Here is a 13,760-nt window from a genome sequence, read left to right as displayed (position 1 = left end):
CCAGGAGGGAGGTGGGGGGTCAGCCCCCCGCCCGGCCAGCCGCCCTGTCCGGGAGGTGAGGGGCGCCTCTGCCCGGCCGCCCCTACCGGGAAGTGAGGAGCCCCTCTGCCCGGCCAGCCGCCCCGTCCAGGAGGGAGGTGGGGGGGTCAGCCCCCCGCCGGGCCAGCCGCCCCGTCAGGGAAGTGAGGGGCGCCTCTGCCCGGCCGCCCCTACTGGGAAGTGAGGAGCCCCTCTGCCCAGCCAGCCGCCCTGTCCAGGAGGGAGGTGGGGGGTCAGCCCCCCGCCCGGCCAGCCGCCCCGTCCGGGAGGGAGGTGGGGGGGTCAGCCCCCCGCCTGGCCAGCCGCCCCGTCCGGGAGGTGAGGGGCGCTTCTGCCCGGCCGCCCCTACTGGGAAGTGAGGAGCTCCTCTGCCCGGCCACCACCCCATCTGGGAGGTGTACTCAACAGCTCATTGAGAACGGGCCATGAAGACAATGGCGGTTTTGTGGAATAGAAAGGGGGGAAAGGTGGGGAAAAGATTGAGAAATCGGATGGTTGCCGTGTCTGTGTAGAAAGAGGTAGACATGGGAGACTTTTCATTTTGTTCTGTACTAAGAAAAATTCTTCTGCCTTGGGATCCTGTTGATCTGTGACCTTACCCCCAACCCTGTGCTCTCTGAAACATGTGCTGTATCCACTCAGGGTTGAATGGATTAAGGGCGGTGCAAGATGTGCTTTCTTAAACAGATGCTTGAAGGCAGCATGTTCGTTAAGAGTCATCACCACTCCCTAATCTCAAGTACCCAGGGACACAAACACTGCGGAAGGCCGCAGGGTCCTCTGCCTAGGAAAACCAGAGAACTTTGTTCACTTGTTTATCTGCTGACCTTCCCTCCACTATTGTCCTGTGACCCTGCCAAATCCCCCTCTGCGAGAAACACCCAAGAATGATCAATAAAAAAGAAAAAAAAAAAAAAAAAAAAGAAAAAAATTTCAGACAGAAATGTTTCTTCCCTTGAAGGGAAAACGGAGCTATGTCCAATCTTTTTTTTTTTTTTTTTTGAGACAGAGTCTTGCTCTGTCGCCCAGGCTGGAGTGCAGTGGCGCGATCTCGGCTCACTGCAAGCTCCGCCTCCCCGGTTCACGCCATTCTCCTGCCTCAGCCTCCTGAGTAGCTGGGACTACAGGCACCCACCACCACGCCCGGCTAATTTTTTGTATTTTTAGTAGAGACGGGGTTTCACCATGTTAGCCAGGATGGTCTCGATCTCCTGACCTCGTGATCCGCCCGCCTCAGCCTCCCAAAGTGCTGGGATTACAGGCGTGAGCCACCATGCCCAGGCCTCAGCTGTGTCCAATCTTTAACATGACCTGTAATACTTGGCACCACCTTGTCTTTCCTACATTTTCTTTAACTCTCCCTCCTTCTCTATGCTTCAGACATCCTTGTGTTCTGTCAGTTTCAAAAACAGCTAGCTCTTTCAGAATCTTCACTATGGTGTCCTTCTTCCTGGAAAGTTCCACTGGATTTACCTAAATCCTTTCCCTCAGCCTGGCTAACTCCTTCAAGCCAAGTCTGTCTTCTAATGCAAAGATGCATGTGACTCTAAGAATGGCACACAACAGATGCTCAATTAATGTGTCAATATTGTTATGTACCTAAGGGAAGAGATGTCGAGAAAAATACTCTAAACAGCCACTATCACTAAGTAGTAGGGTATGAAGTGATTTTTACATTCTCCTTTTACCCTTCAAGATGTTTTAATTTTTACAACAAATATACTTTTTTTTTTTTTGAGACAGAGTCTCGCTCTGTTGCCCAGGCTGGGAGTGCAGTGGCATGATCTTGGCTCACTGCAAGCTCCACCTCCTAGGTTCATGTCATTCTCCTGCCTCAGCCTCCTGAGTAGCTGGGACTACACGCACCCACCACCACGCCTGGCTGATATTTTGTATTTTTAGTAGAGACAGGGTTTCACTGTGTTAGCCAGGATGGTCTCAATCTCCTGACCTCGTGATCTGCCCGCCTTGGCCTCCCAAAGTGCTGGGATTACAGGTGTAAGCCACTGCGCCTGGCCAACATCATTTTCACAAATGCTACAAATGAATAAATGTACTTTGAAAAACTAAATAAAAATCTAGTCCCTTCCCACACAGATCCCATCAGCATTGCATTATGTGTGCTGAAAAATACTGGTTTTATTTTATTTAAATCATTTTAATTTTTCACTAAGACAGACTGATAAGGCAAATTCTTTTTTGTTTTGTTTTTTGAGAGAGTTTCACTCTTGTCACCCAGGCTGGAGTGCAATGGCATGATCTTGGCTCACTGCAACCTCCACCTCCCGGGTTGAATCAATTCTCCTGTCTCAGCCTCCCAAGTAGCTGGGATTACAGGCACCCACCACCATGCTCTACTAATTTTTTGTATTTAGTAGAGCCAGGGTTTCACCATATTGGCCAGGCTGGTCTTGAACTCCTGACCTCAGGTGATCCGCCTGCCTCGGCCTTCCAAAGTGCTGGGATTACAGGCATAAGCCACTGCACTCGGCCTTTATTTTTTCTTGAGATGGAGTCTCACTCTGTCGCCCAGGTTGGTGCACCCTGGAGCGGTCTCGGCTCACTGCAACCTCTGCCTCAAGGGTTCAAGCCATTCTCCTGCCTCAGCCTCCCGAGTAGCTGGGATTACAGGCACATGTCACCACACCCAACTAATTTTGTATTTTTAGTAGAGACGGAGCTTCGCTATGTTGATCAGCTGGTCTCGAACTCCTGACCTCAGGTGATCCGCCCCCCTCGGCCTCCCAAAGTGTTGGGATTACAGGCGTAAGCCACCATGCCTGCCTAATAAGGCAAATTATTAAAAAAAAAACACTCTACATGGCTGGGCGTGGTGGCTCACACCTGTAATCCCAGCACTTTGGGAGGCTGAGGCGGGTGGATCACTTGTGGTCAGAAGTTTGAGACCAACCTGACCAATATGGTGAAACCCCGTCTCTACTGAAATTACAAAAATTAGCCAGGCGTGGTGGCGTGTGCCTGTAGTCCCAGCTACTCGGGAGGCTGAGGCAGCAGAATTACTTGAACCCAGGAGGCGGGGGTTGCAGTGAGCCGAGATCGTACCACTACACTCCAGCCTGGGTGACAGAGCGAGACACTGACTCAAAAAAAAAAAAAAAAAAAAAAAAAAATCTACATACTCTATTGTAGAGGTGTTTAAGCTACCCATATAGTAAATATGGTAAACTCTTTTGAGACCAGCCTGGCCAACATGATGAAACCCCATCTCTACTAAAAATACAAAAATTAGCCAGGCATGGTGGTGGACACCTGTAATCCCAGCTATTTGGGAGGCTGAGACAGAATTGCTTGAACCTGGGAGGCAGAGGGTGCAGTGAGCCGAGATCACACCACTGCACTCCAGGCTGGGCGACAGAGTGAGACTCCATCTCAAAAAAAAAAAAAAAAAGTAATTATAAAATATTTACTCCCAGATAATTTGAGTTATTCTGAAATCCTTTGCCAGACATATAACTATTATTTGTCTTCAGATATAGTAAAAACTATTCAAAGGAACACTACTTGTATAAATTATGTATCCTATGGTCAAATCATGTCCCCTGATAGACATCTATGATTGTAACCCAGAAAGGTCATTTTAGTAATAAATGCTAACTGGATGGGGGTGGGGGAAGCATGACTGAATTTCAAATATGCCAAATGACTGTCATAATGTCCTAGTCTATGTCTGATACATGAAATCTAAGTGGAGATTATCTATTCATCACACTACAATGATCCCTCTGCCAAGACCTCTATTAAAATTGACACCCGGAAGCGGCAACTCATGTACAGACACAATTTCCTCTGAGGACGTACAAACTGATTTCCACACCGTGTTGCGGCCATGGGAATTCAGGTGTGTTTGGGGTCTTTAATCCAAAAAGACAGAAAGTAGAATGCAAGCATTCCTAAACATTCCTCTTGGCCTGCTGACCAAGGAGAAAATGCTGTTGTTACCAGCAGTTACTGGAGTTTATTCTTCCAGTCCTCTTTGACAATACATTTCATCATTTTAACTTCTTGTCATGCAATTCCATTTACAAACCCATAAAGCGTAAGATCAGGCAAAGCCATCTGCTAGAAGAGTAGATTCAATAATAATTGCCTTGTTGTTTCTACAAGATATTCTAAGATTTAATTAGTTTGGTATCAAACACTATTTCTCAGTCACATAAAACAGCCTCATTTATGCAGCTAAAGTTGTGCATGCATGCAAATATTTTCATGTGTGCATAACTACTACTTTCTTCTTTCAGGTTGGATTTTTTAGTTACTTTTGAAATTAAGGGCTACCCATTGTCAATTAAAAGAGGCAATACAGGGCGGGGCATGGTAGCTCATGCCTGTAATCCCAGCACTTTGGGAGGCCAAGGCGGGTGGATCACCTGAGGTCAGGAGTTCGAGATCAGCCTGGCCAACACGGTGAAACCCCGTCTCTACTAAAAATACAAAAATTAGCTGGGCGTGGTGGCGGCTGCCTGTAATCCCAGCTACTCAGGAGAATCACTTGAACCCAGGAGGCAGATGTTACAGTGAGCTGAGATCACACCACTGCACTCCAGCCTGGACAACAGAGAGAGACTCCGTTCCCCACACCGCCCCGCCCCCCCCCCCAAAAAAGGCAATACAAATCTAATTGTCACCTAAATGAGCCAGAAGGTGGAATCAATTATGGGTAGTGAGCTGATTTAGCTAAAGACAAAAAAAGACATTTTAAAATGTTATACTCCGTATAAAGCAGCAAACCCCATGTACAGCCTTTAGTAGTTTATTTTAGGATGCTCAGAAAACATTAAAAATTGATATAGCGCTGTTTGGGTCAAAAACTGTACATAACCAGAACAAGGTCCAAGAGACTATGATGTATTTCTTGGCTTCTCTCAAGATCTCTGGGTCCCCTAAAGCAGATTTGACTCTCCAGGAGGTTCAACTATATAGAACAATTCTTGAATCATTTTGAGTAATTTGGAATCAGACTACTTCACAAGTTCCTACAGTACAGACCCTGTCCTCACCTAAGAGGTTGAAGGTTCGTGGACTGTGTTAACACTTTTGTCAAGGTTACATCTAACAGGACTATATCCATTGGCTATAAATGCCAAGAACTGAAGTAGCTGCAGTTAAGAGGCATATAAGGAGATACAAAGGCATCTCATTATTCCAAATGAGGCACTAAATTAACTATCAGCATTATGTAGATACCTTACATTGCAGATACAGGCTGAATAAAGAAAAGACAAATATATGAAAAGAAAAGAGATAAAAGTGGTTCCACAACTTTCTGGCTATGTCGGCTTGGGCAAATTACTTAACCTCTCTATATACTTAGCTCTCATCCCTAAAATGCAAATAATAGGATCTACTTCATACATTTGCTGTGATGATTAATTAATGTCTATAACAGTACTTGGAATATAGTAAGCTGTAAAATATATATATATTTTGCCCAGAGGATGATCATTTTTAATTTAAAAAGATTGTTAACAGGTCTGAACTCTTTTGTTATTCACATAAACAAAACAAAATTTTTTGACTGAGAGTAATTAATGCCTCTTAATTAAAACTAAACATTCTTTTGCTTCAGAGGTGGACAGAGAAACACTCTTCTAATTGTAAAATTTTTTTGTTATTATACTTTAAGTTCTAGGGTACATGCGCACAATGTGCAGGTTTATTACAGAGGTATACATGTGCCACGTTGGTTTGTTGCACCCATTTACATTAGGTATTTCTCCTAATGCTATCCCTCCTCCCTCCCCCACCCCACAACAGGCTCCAGTGTGTGATGTTCCCCACCCTGTGTCCAAGTGTTCTCATTGTTCAATTCCCACCTATGAGTGAGAACATGTGGTGCTTGGTTTTCCGTCCTTGCAATAGTTTGCTCAGAATGATGGTTTCCAGCTTCATCTATGTCCCTGCAAAGGACATGAACTCATCCTTTTTTATGGCTGCATAGTATTCCATGGTGTGTATGTGCCACATTTTCTTAATCCAGTCTATCATCAATGGACATTTGGGTTGGTTCCAAGCCTGCTATTGTGAATAGTGCCACAGTAAACATATGTGTGCATGTGTCTTTATAGTAGCATGATTTATAATCCTTTGGGTATATACCCAGTAATGGGATCACTAGGTCAAATGGTATTTCTAGTTCTAGATCCTTGAATCACCACACTGTCTTCCATAATGGTTGAACTAATTTACACTTCCAAAAACAGTGTAAAAGCGTTCCTATTTCTCCACATCATCTCCAGCAACTGTTGTTTCCTGAATTTTTAACAACTGCCATTCTAACTGGTATGAGATGGTATCTCATTGTGGTTTTGATTTGCATTTCTCTGATGACCAGTGATGATAAGCATTTTCTAATGTGTCTGTTGGCTGCATAAATGTCTTCTTTTGAGAAGTGTCTGTTCATATCCTTTGCCCACTTTTTGATGGGGTTGTTTTTTTCTTGTAAATTTGTTTGAGTTCTTTGTAGATTCTGGATATTAGCCCTTTGTCAGATGGGTAGATTGCAAAAATTTTCTCCCATTCTGTAGGTTTCCTGTTCACTCTGATGGTAGCTTCTTCTGCCATGCAGAAGCTCTTTAGTTTAATTAGATCCCATTTGTCTATTCTGGCTTTTGTTGCCATTGCTTTTGGTGTTTTAGTCATGAAGTCCTTGACCATGCCTATGTCCTGAATAGTATTGCCTAGATTTTCTTCTAGGGTTTTTATAGCTTGAGGTCTAACATTTTAAGTCTTTAATCCATCTCGAATTAATTTTTGTATAAAGAAAGGGATCCAGTTTCAGCTTTCTACATATGGCTAGCCAGTTTTCCCAGTACCATGTATTAAATAGGGAATCCTTTCCCCATTTCTTGTTTTTGTCAGGTTTGTCAAAGATCAGATGGTTATAGATGTGTGGTGTTATTTCTGAGGCCTCTGTTTGTTCCATTGGTCAATATATCTGTTTTGGTACCAGTACCATGCTGTTTTGGTTACTGTAGACTTGTAATATAGTTTGAAGTCAGGTAGTGCAATGCCTCCAGTTTTGTTCTTTTGGCTTAGGATTGTCTTGGGAATGCGGGCTCCTTTTTGGTTCTATATGAACTTTAAAGTAGTTTTTTCCAATTCTGTGAAGAAAGTCATTGGTAGCTTGATGGGGATGGCATTGAATCTATAAATTATCTTGGGCAGTATGGCCATTTTCACGATATTGATTCTTCCTATCCATAAGCACGGAATGTTCTTCCATTTGTTTGTGTCTCTCTTTTATTTTGTTGAGCAGTGGTTTGTAGTTCTCCTTGAAGAGGTCCTTCATATCCCTTGTAAGTTGGATTCCTAGGTATTTTATTCTCTTTGTAGCAATATGAATGGGAGTTCACTCATGATTTGGCTCTCTGTCTGTTACTAGTGTACAGGAATGAGTAAGCTGTAAAATATTTCTTCAAGATGCATGTGGGAATGAAACACAGAATAGGTACTTATGCCCAGTATACATGAACTTTATTTCTAAGATGTGAACATGAGTCTTTTTAATAGTTTCCCTCACTAAAGCTTAAATGATTCTATGGTACAATTTTTACAAACCAGTTCTATCAAGATTAAAGTAATGATAAAAGTTCATTTAACTTTATATAATACTTTAACCTATTCCACTTAAAATACAGTTAATCCCCCAAGGGAACAGGATTGTTCTAGTTATTCATTTAACCTTCTTTCCTGCTGAAGGGAAAGGGCCTCTGAGTGCTACATAATTAGTGGTGATTAACAGGAGACAGGAATGTGATGAAATTTGGAAAGCTGGAAAAAAACTAATGTAAAAGCCTCAATTAAAATACATGGAAATTCAAATCAGTTCTGTTTTAGCATTTTCAAATATTTAGCAATTTTCTTCAAAAGTAAGATTATAATCCACAAAACTATTTAAACAATGGCAGTAGGAAAAATTTGTAAAATTGGAATAAAAGCTACCCTTAAATCTGGGTCTGAACTGCTTCCTTGACAGGCAAGCGCCCACGAGTACAGGTTAGTCATTCAAGAGTTTATAAATTAGTAGTCTGAGCTGTGAGCCACTACTAGGAAGGGAGAAATATGGGTCACACGCTGTTTAAATTACATGTCCTTTTCAAAACTGTAAGAACAACATACATATCAGTGGCTAAGAGGGGCTGGGAGGAGGGGCAGGGCTAACTACAAAGTGGCATGGGGGACGTTAAAGGGGTGACAAAACTTGATTGTAGGGATAGTTAACAACAAAATATCCTTGTCAAAACTCAAAGAATTAAATAAAAAGGTAAATTTTACTGTATGTAAATTATACTTTCAAAAAGCAGAAAAAGTTATAGGGAAAAATTAAATTGCCTATTAAAGTAAAAAAATTTGCATGTCATTTAAAACATATGAAAGATTTCCATTAAGGAGTTCAAATGCTGGAAAATACTTAGTATAATCAAGTATATTAAAACATTTTCCAAACAGTAAGAAATAAGGTAAAATACTTGATTTTAAGAAACATTAGCTTGAGGTAAAAGATCACATAAAAGTTAATCAAATACCTATATACGATTTCACTGCTTTCTCAGAACTCATAATTTTTAATTTTTAAGAATATAGTAAAAGTGCTAAAAAAGAGTTATAATTAAAACTACAAAATAATTCATAACATGTTTTTTATGTACTACAAAAACTATTAAAATAAAAAATAGTTGAACAATTGATGTTCTCTATTTCAATACTGTGACTTGATGAGGGTCCTAAAACCCCAGGGAGATAAAGAGATTTTGTTTTCCCTGGGAGTCCGTAAGCCTTGCTTAAGAAGGACTTCCTTCTTGCTCCCAGGAAACCTTACACTTCCCAACCAGGAATGACACATAATATGCTGCACGTATAAAGCTAGGCTTGATGCTAAATAAAATGTAAATAATTTTTATGGCGGGCACAGTGGCTCGTGCCTGTAATCCCAGCACTTTGGAGGCTGAGGCAGGCAGATGACCTGAGGTTCCGAGTTCGAGACCAGCCTCGCCAACACGGCAAAACTCCATCTCTACTAAAAATACAAAAATTAGCTGGGCGTGGTGGCACATGCCTGTAATCTCAGCTACTCAGGAGGCTGAGGCAGGAGAATCGCTTGAACCTGGGAGGCAGAGGTTGCAGTGAGCTGAGATCATGCCACTGCACTCCAGCCTGGGCAAGAGCGAGACTCTGTCTCAAAAAATAATAATAATTTTTGTAACTATGCACCCTCAATGGAGAATCTGAGGCAGAGAAGCGAAAAGGAAAGGGAGGCCCCATGAGCTGAGCCTGGGCACAAGGGCCACCTAACAAGGCCTCTCTGAATTCAGAAAGGCTGAACAGGCTGCCCCAGAATGGCAGCCAGCCTCTTCCTTCAGGCAGCTTATACTAGCAAGAGTTCGGTGAGGGGTTTACAGAGGGAATGGCAGAAATAGAAAAACAATTTAAGAGCCAAGAGAGGCTCTAGTAGTCAGTCCCCTTTGTGATCCCGTATAACCTCAGTCTCAGAAATGAGCCTGCCTTCTTGCTGACAAAAAGAGCCTTAAACCCATATGGCAAGGATGCCTGGGCTTCCTGCTGCCTACCCCACAACTCTAGTTTCCTCCTACCTCCCGATTCTGTTTCTTAGGAAGAAGTACCTCTGCCATCTGTGCTCTCATACCACAGCTCTCAAACCTTTAAATTTTGGTTTTAGACCCTCTTTACACACTAAAAAATTAGAGCCCAAAGAGCTTTTTTTTAATGTGGGCTATAATCTATCAATATTTACTGTATTAGAAATTAAAACCAAGGAATGTTTAAAATATGTATTAATTCATTTAAGCCCATTAAATGTTAATAACATTTTATGGAGGAAAAAAAAACTACATTAAAAAAAATGAGAACAGTGGAATTGTTTTACATTTTACAAAACCTTTTAATGTCAGGCTCAATGAAAGACAGCCACAGAGGCTGGGCAAGGTGCCTCACATTTATAATCCCAACACTTTGGGAGGCCGAGGCATGAGGACTGCTTGAGCTCAGGAGTTGGAGACCAGCCTGGGCAACATAGCAAAACCCCATCTCTACAAAAAAGAAAAAAAAAAAACATAAAAATAAAAAAACAGGCCAGGCACAGTGGCTTACGCCTGTAATCCCAACACTTTGGGAGGGTGAGGCGGGAGGATCACGAGGTCAGGAGTTCGCAACCAGCCTGGCGAAACCCTGTCTCTACTAAAAATACAAAAATTAGCCGGGCATCATGGCACACGCCTGTAGTCCCAGCTACTTGGGAGGCTGAGGTAGGAGAATCGCTTGAACCCGGGAGGCAGAGGTTGTAGTGAGCCAAGATCGCACGACTGCACTCCAGTCTGGGTGACAGAGTGAGACTCCATCTCAAAAAATAAAAATAAAATAAAAAATAAAAAACTATCCAGGTGTGGTGACATGCACCTGTAGTCCCAGCTACTCAGAGGGCTGAGGTGGGAGGATGACTTGAACCTAGGAAGTTGAGGCTACAGTGAGCCGTTATCATGGCACTGCACTCCAGCCTGGGTGACAGAGCAAGACCCTGTCTCCAAAAAAAAAGGCTGGATCTCATCTGCTTCTGCAGTCATTCTGACAGTCTTCCTCATGCCTCCAAAAACTCCATGGCACGCTCTAAAGAGAATGAAAGTATAAAGGCAAATGATATCCTAGTAGTACTATGAAAATAGTTTTGACCTTGCAGATCCCCTGAGAGGGTCTCAGAGACCACAGAGCCCTGGACCAGTCTTGGTTCTGAGCAGCACTACTCCAGACAACCATCGTCTCCCATGTGTTCCTGGGTCGGCTTCATTAGATAACCACCCTTGAACCTGGCTCACACACTCTAGGCTCCCTCACACCACCACCGCCAAATGGACCATCGTCTCTAACCTAAAACACAACAGAAAACTTCCTCCTTATGCTGTTTTTTAATTCCTTCTGTCACTTCACCAAACTTCTAAGAAAAAGTAGTTCCCTCTGCCTCTACCCCCTCACCACTCCTGCTTTTTGCTATCTTAATTACCAAAGTAATACACAGATACTTTTTTTTTTAAATCAAACAATATGGATAAATGACCATCCACAATCCCAATCTCCTCCCCACTGATAACCACTGTTAGCCCTAGAAAATACCTATTTTTCTGAATTAAATCAATATCAGATTGAAATTTTTGTTTGTGTTTTGCCCCCTTCAAATTTTTACTTTTTTTTTAATGCTGAAAAACTTCTATTTAGTTAGATTCCAATTCTTTTGGTGACCTATGTTATGGATCAAATTATAAGGGCTGTCAATTAGGAGATAAAATGAACTAATGCTTCTTTACAAAGTGAGTACTAAACTAATGTTAAGATCATGTGGATTTTATGACAATAAAACAATAATTAGATAACTGTGCCTTGTATGTAAAATCTTCATATTTCATTACCTAAATGCAGATGAATGCTGACTATATTTCTATCATCTTAATTCACAATAGTGAATTTAAGGTTTATGAAACATTTTAATATATAGTATCTCTTTAAAAATTTCATAAGCTATGAGGTTAATACAAATTACCATTAACATTTTATAGATAAGACAGACAAAGTTCTGGAAGAAAAATTACTTATTCAAAATTGCATAGCTAGAAAAATACACAACCAGAAACCACAAAACTTACCTCTTCTGACTCAAATCAAATCCCACCCCTTTGTGTCATGTTGAATAGTATATCAAAAATTCTAACAATATAAAAATATTAAGTTCTTGCCTTTTTAGATCTAACTTGGAAAAAATTGTCCCTCCTTTCAAAGTTGAATAGAAAATGCAAAAATGGGCCGGGCACAGTGGCTCACGCCTGTAATGGTGGATCACCTGAGACCGGGAGTTTGAGACCAGCCTGGCCAACATGGTGAAACCCCATCTTCACTAAAAATACAAAAACTAGCCAGCATGGTGGCATGCGCCTGTAGTCCCAGCTACTCGGGAAGCTGAGGCAGGAGAATCACTTGAACCTGGGAGGTGGAGGTTGCAGTGAGCCAAGATTGTGCCACTGCACTCCAGCCTGGGAGACACAGCAAGGCTCTGTCTCAAAAGAAAAAAAAAAAAAAAGAAAGAAAATACAAAAATTAATGCCAAAAGGGATAAATTATTTTTGTTTCTCTATTATACAATATAATCCCTTGGGAAGCCTACATTTCATTTAAAACAACAGTTAAAACTTACTAAAACCTACATCAATATGTAGATGCATTATAAAATTTGAAATACAACTTCTTAAATCCTTTATTTGGGCATTGCCACTAACAAAACACCCAACACCCCCAATCTAAGGATGATGAAACTGCTACTGAAAAGAATACCACACATATATGCTGACCTGGTATTTCAGTATTATGCTTGAAATCCCTGCAATGAACACATAGAAACCCCTTAAATTTCACAATCAGAAATTTGAAATTAAATTATTAAAAAATAATAAACCAGGCCAGGCACAGTGGCTCATGCCTGTAATCCCAGCACTTTGGGAGGCCAAGGCGGGAGGATCATGAGGTCAGGAGATCGAGACCATCCTGGCTAACACGGTGAAACCGTCTCTACTAAAAATACAAAAAATTAGCTGGGCGTGATGGCAGGCGCCTGTAGACCCAGCTACCTGGGAGGCTGGGGCAGGAGAATGGCGTGAACCCGGGAGGCGGAGCTTGCAGTGAGCTGAGATCGTGCCACTGCCCTCCAGCCTGGGCGACAGAGTGAGACTCCGTCTAAAAATAAAAATAATAATAATAATAATAATAATAATAAATATAAGGCAGCTCCAATGGAGTCTAACACATTTAAATGCTGTATTTATTATATGACATACTGCACTGAATTATGAAAAGAAAAACTGAAATTACTAAGAGCTCTGGATCTTAGCTAACTCAATTCTGCAAATAATAATACGGTTAAATTTTAAAATGATAATTAAGCTATTCTTTATAACACAACCTGACGTTACAAAAATATGGACAAGGCAAGTAATTTTTCTTCACATTTTACTCTTCCTAAACCTAGAAAACATACCTGCTCTCAAAACATCTTATCAGGGCCAGGTGCAGTGACTCATGCCTATAATCCCAGCACTTTGAGAGGCCAAGGCGGGTGGATCACCTGAGGTAAGGAGTTCAAGACCAGCCTGGCCAACATGGTGAAACCCCATCTCTACTAAAAATACAAAAATTAGCTGAGTGTGGTGGTGGGCGCCTACAATCCCAGCCAGTCAGAAGGCTGAGGCGGGAGAATCGCTTGAACTCAAGAGGCGGAGGTTGCAGTGAGCCAAGATCGTGCCATTGTACTCCAGCCTGGGCGACAAGAGCAAAAGTCCATCTCAAAAAAAAAAAAGAAATCTTATCAGAAGACCAAGAACCTATAGTGAGATAGTTCAGTACTCAAGTTAGTCTAAACAGGATTGCAAAGCTGCTTTACTAAGAAATATTTGAGTATTTCACTTACCTCTGTTTCCATACATTGTGAATATCCCAATTTACCTGTAATAAAAATGAAAAGGATTACTTTAAAAAGATTTCAGCTTTTTAAAATCATTGATAAAAATATTTGAGCTTCTCTGGCTATGGCTTTATTATGTCTATGAGAATATCTATGCAAATGAAAGATGCTAGAATGACCAAATATCCCTGAAGGTCCTACTTAGAGATTTAAGTTTAAATAGGCCCATTAAAAAATAACAAAGAAA

General features: G+C 41.6%; 1 protein-coding gene across 7 annotated transcripts in view; it reads right to left on the bottom strand.

The window, feature by feature from the left end:
• SPIRE1 (spire type actin nucleation factor 1) overlaps positions 1-13,760 on the bottom strand; it is a 215,264-nt gene that overhangs the window by 178,676 nt on the left and 22,828 nt on the right. For all 7 annotated transcript variants that reach the window (XM_034944069.3, XM_034944070.3, XM_034944067.3 and 4 more), the window contains one exon: positions 13,520-13,554. In XM_034944069.3, the coding sequence (XP_034799960.1) occupies positions 13,520-13,554 (35 nt within the window). The remainder of the gene's footprint in view (positions 1-13,519; positions 13,555-13,760) is intronic.

This window comes from Pan paniscus, chromosome 17 (assembly GCF_029289425.2).
Source record: "Pan paniscus chromosome 17, NHGRI_mPanPan1-v2.0_pri, whole genome shotgun sequence".
In the NCBI taxonomy this organism is placed as follows: Eukaryota; Metazoa; Chordata; class Mammalia; order Primates; family Hominidae; genus Pan; species Pan paniscus.
This window is presented reverse-complemented; position numbering and strand designations above follow the sequence as displayed.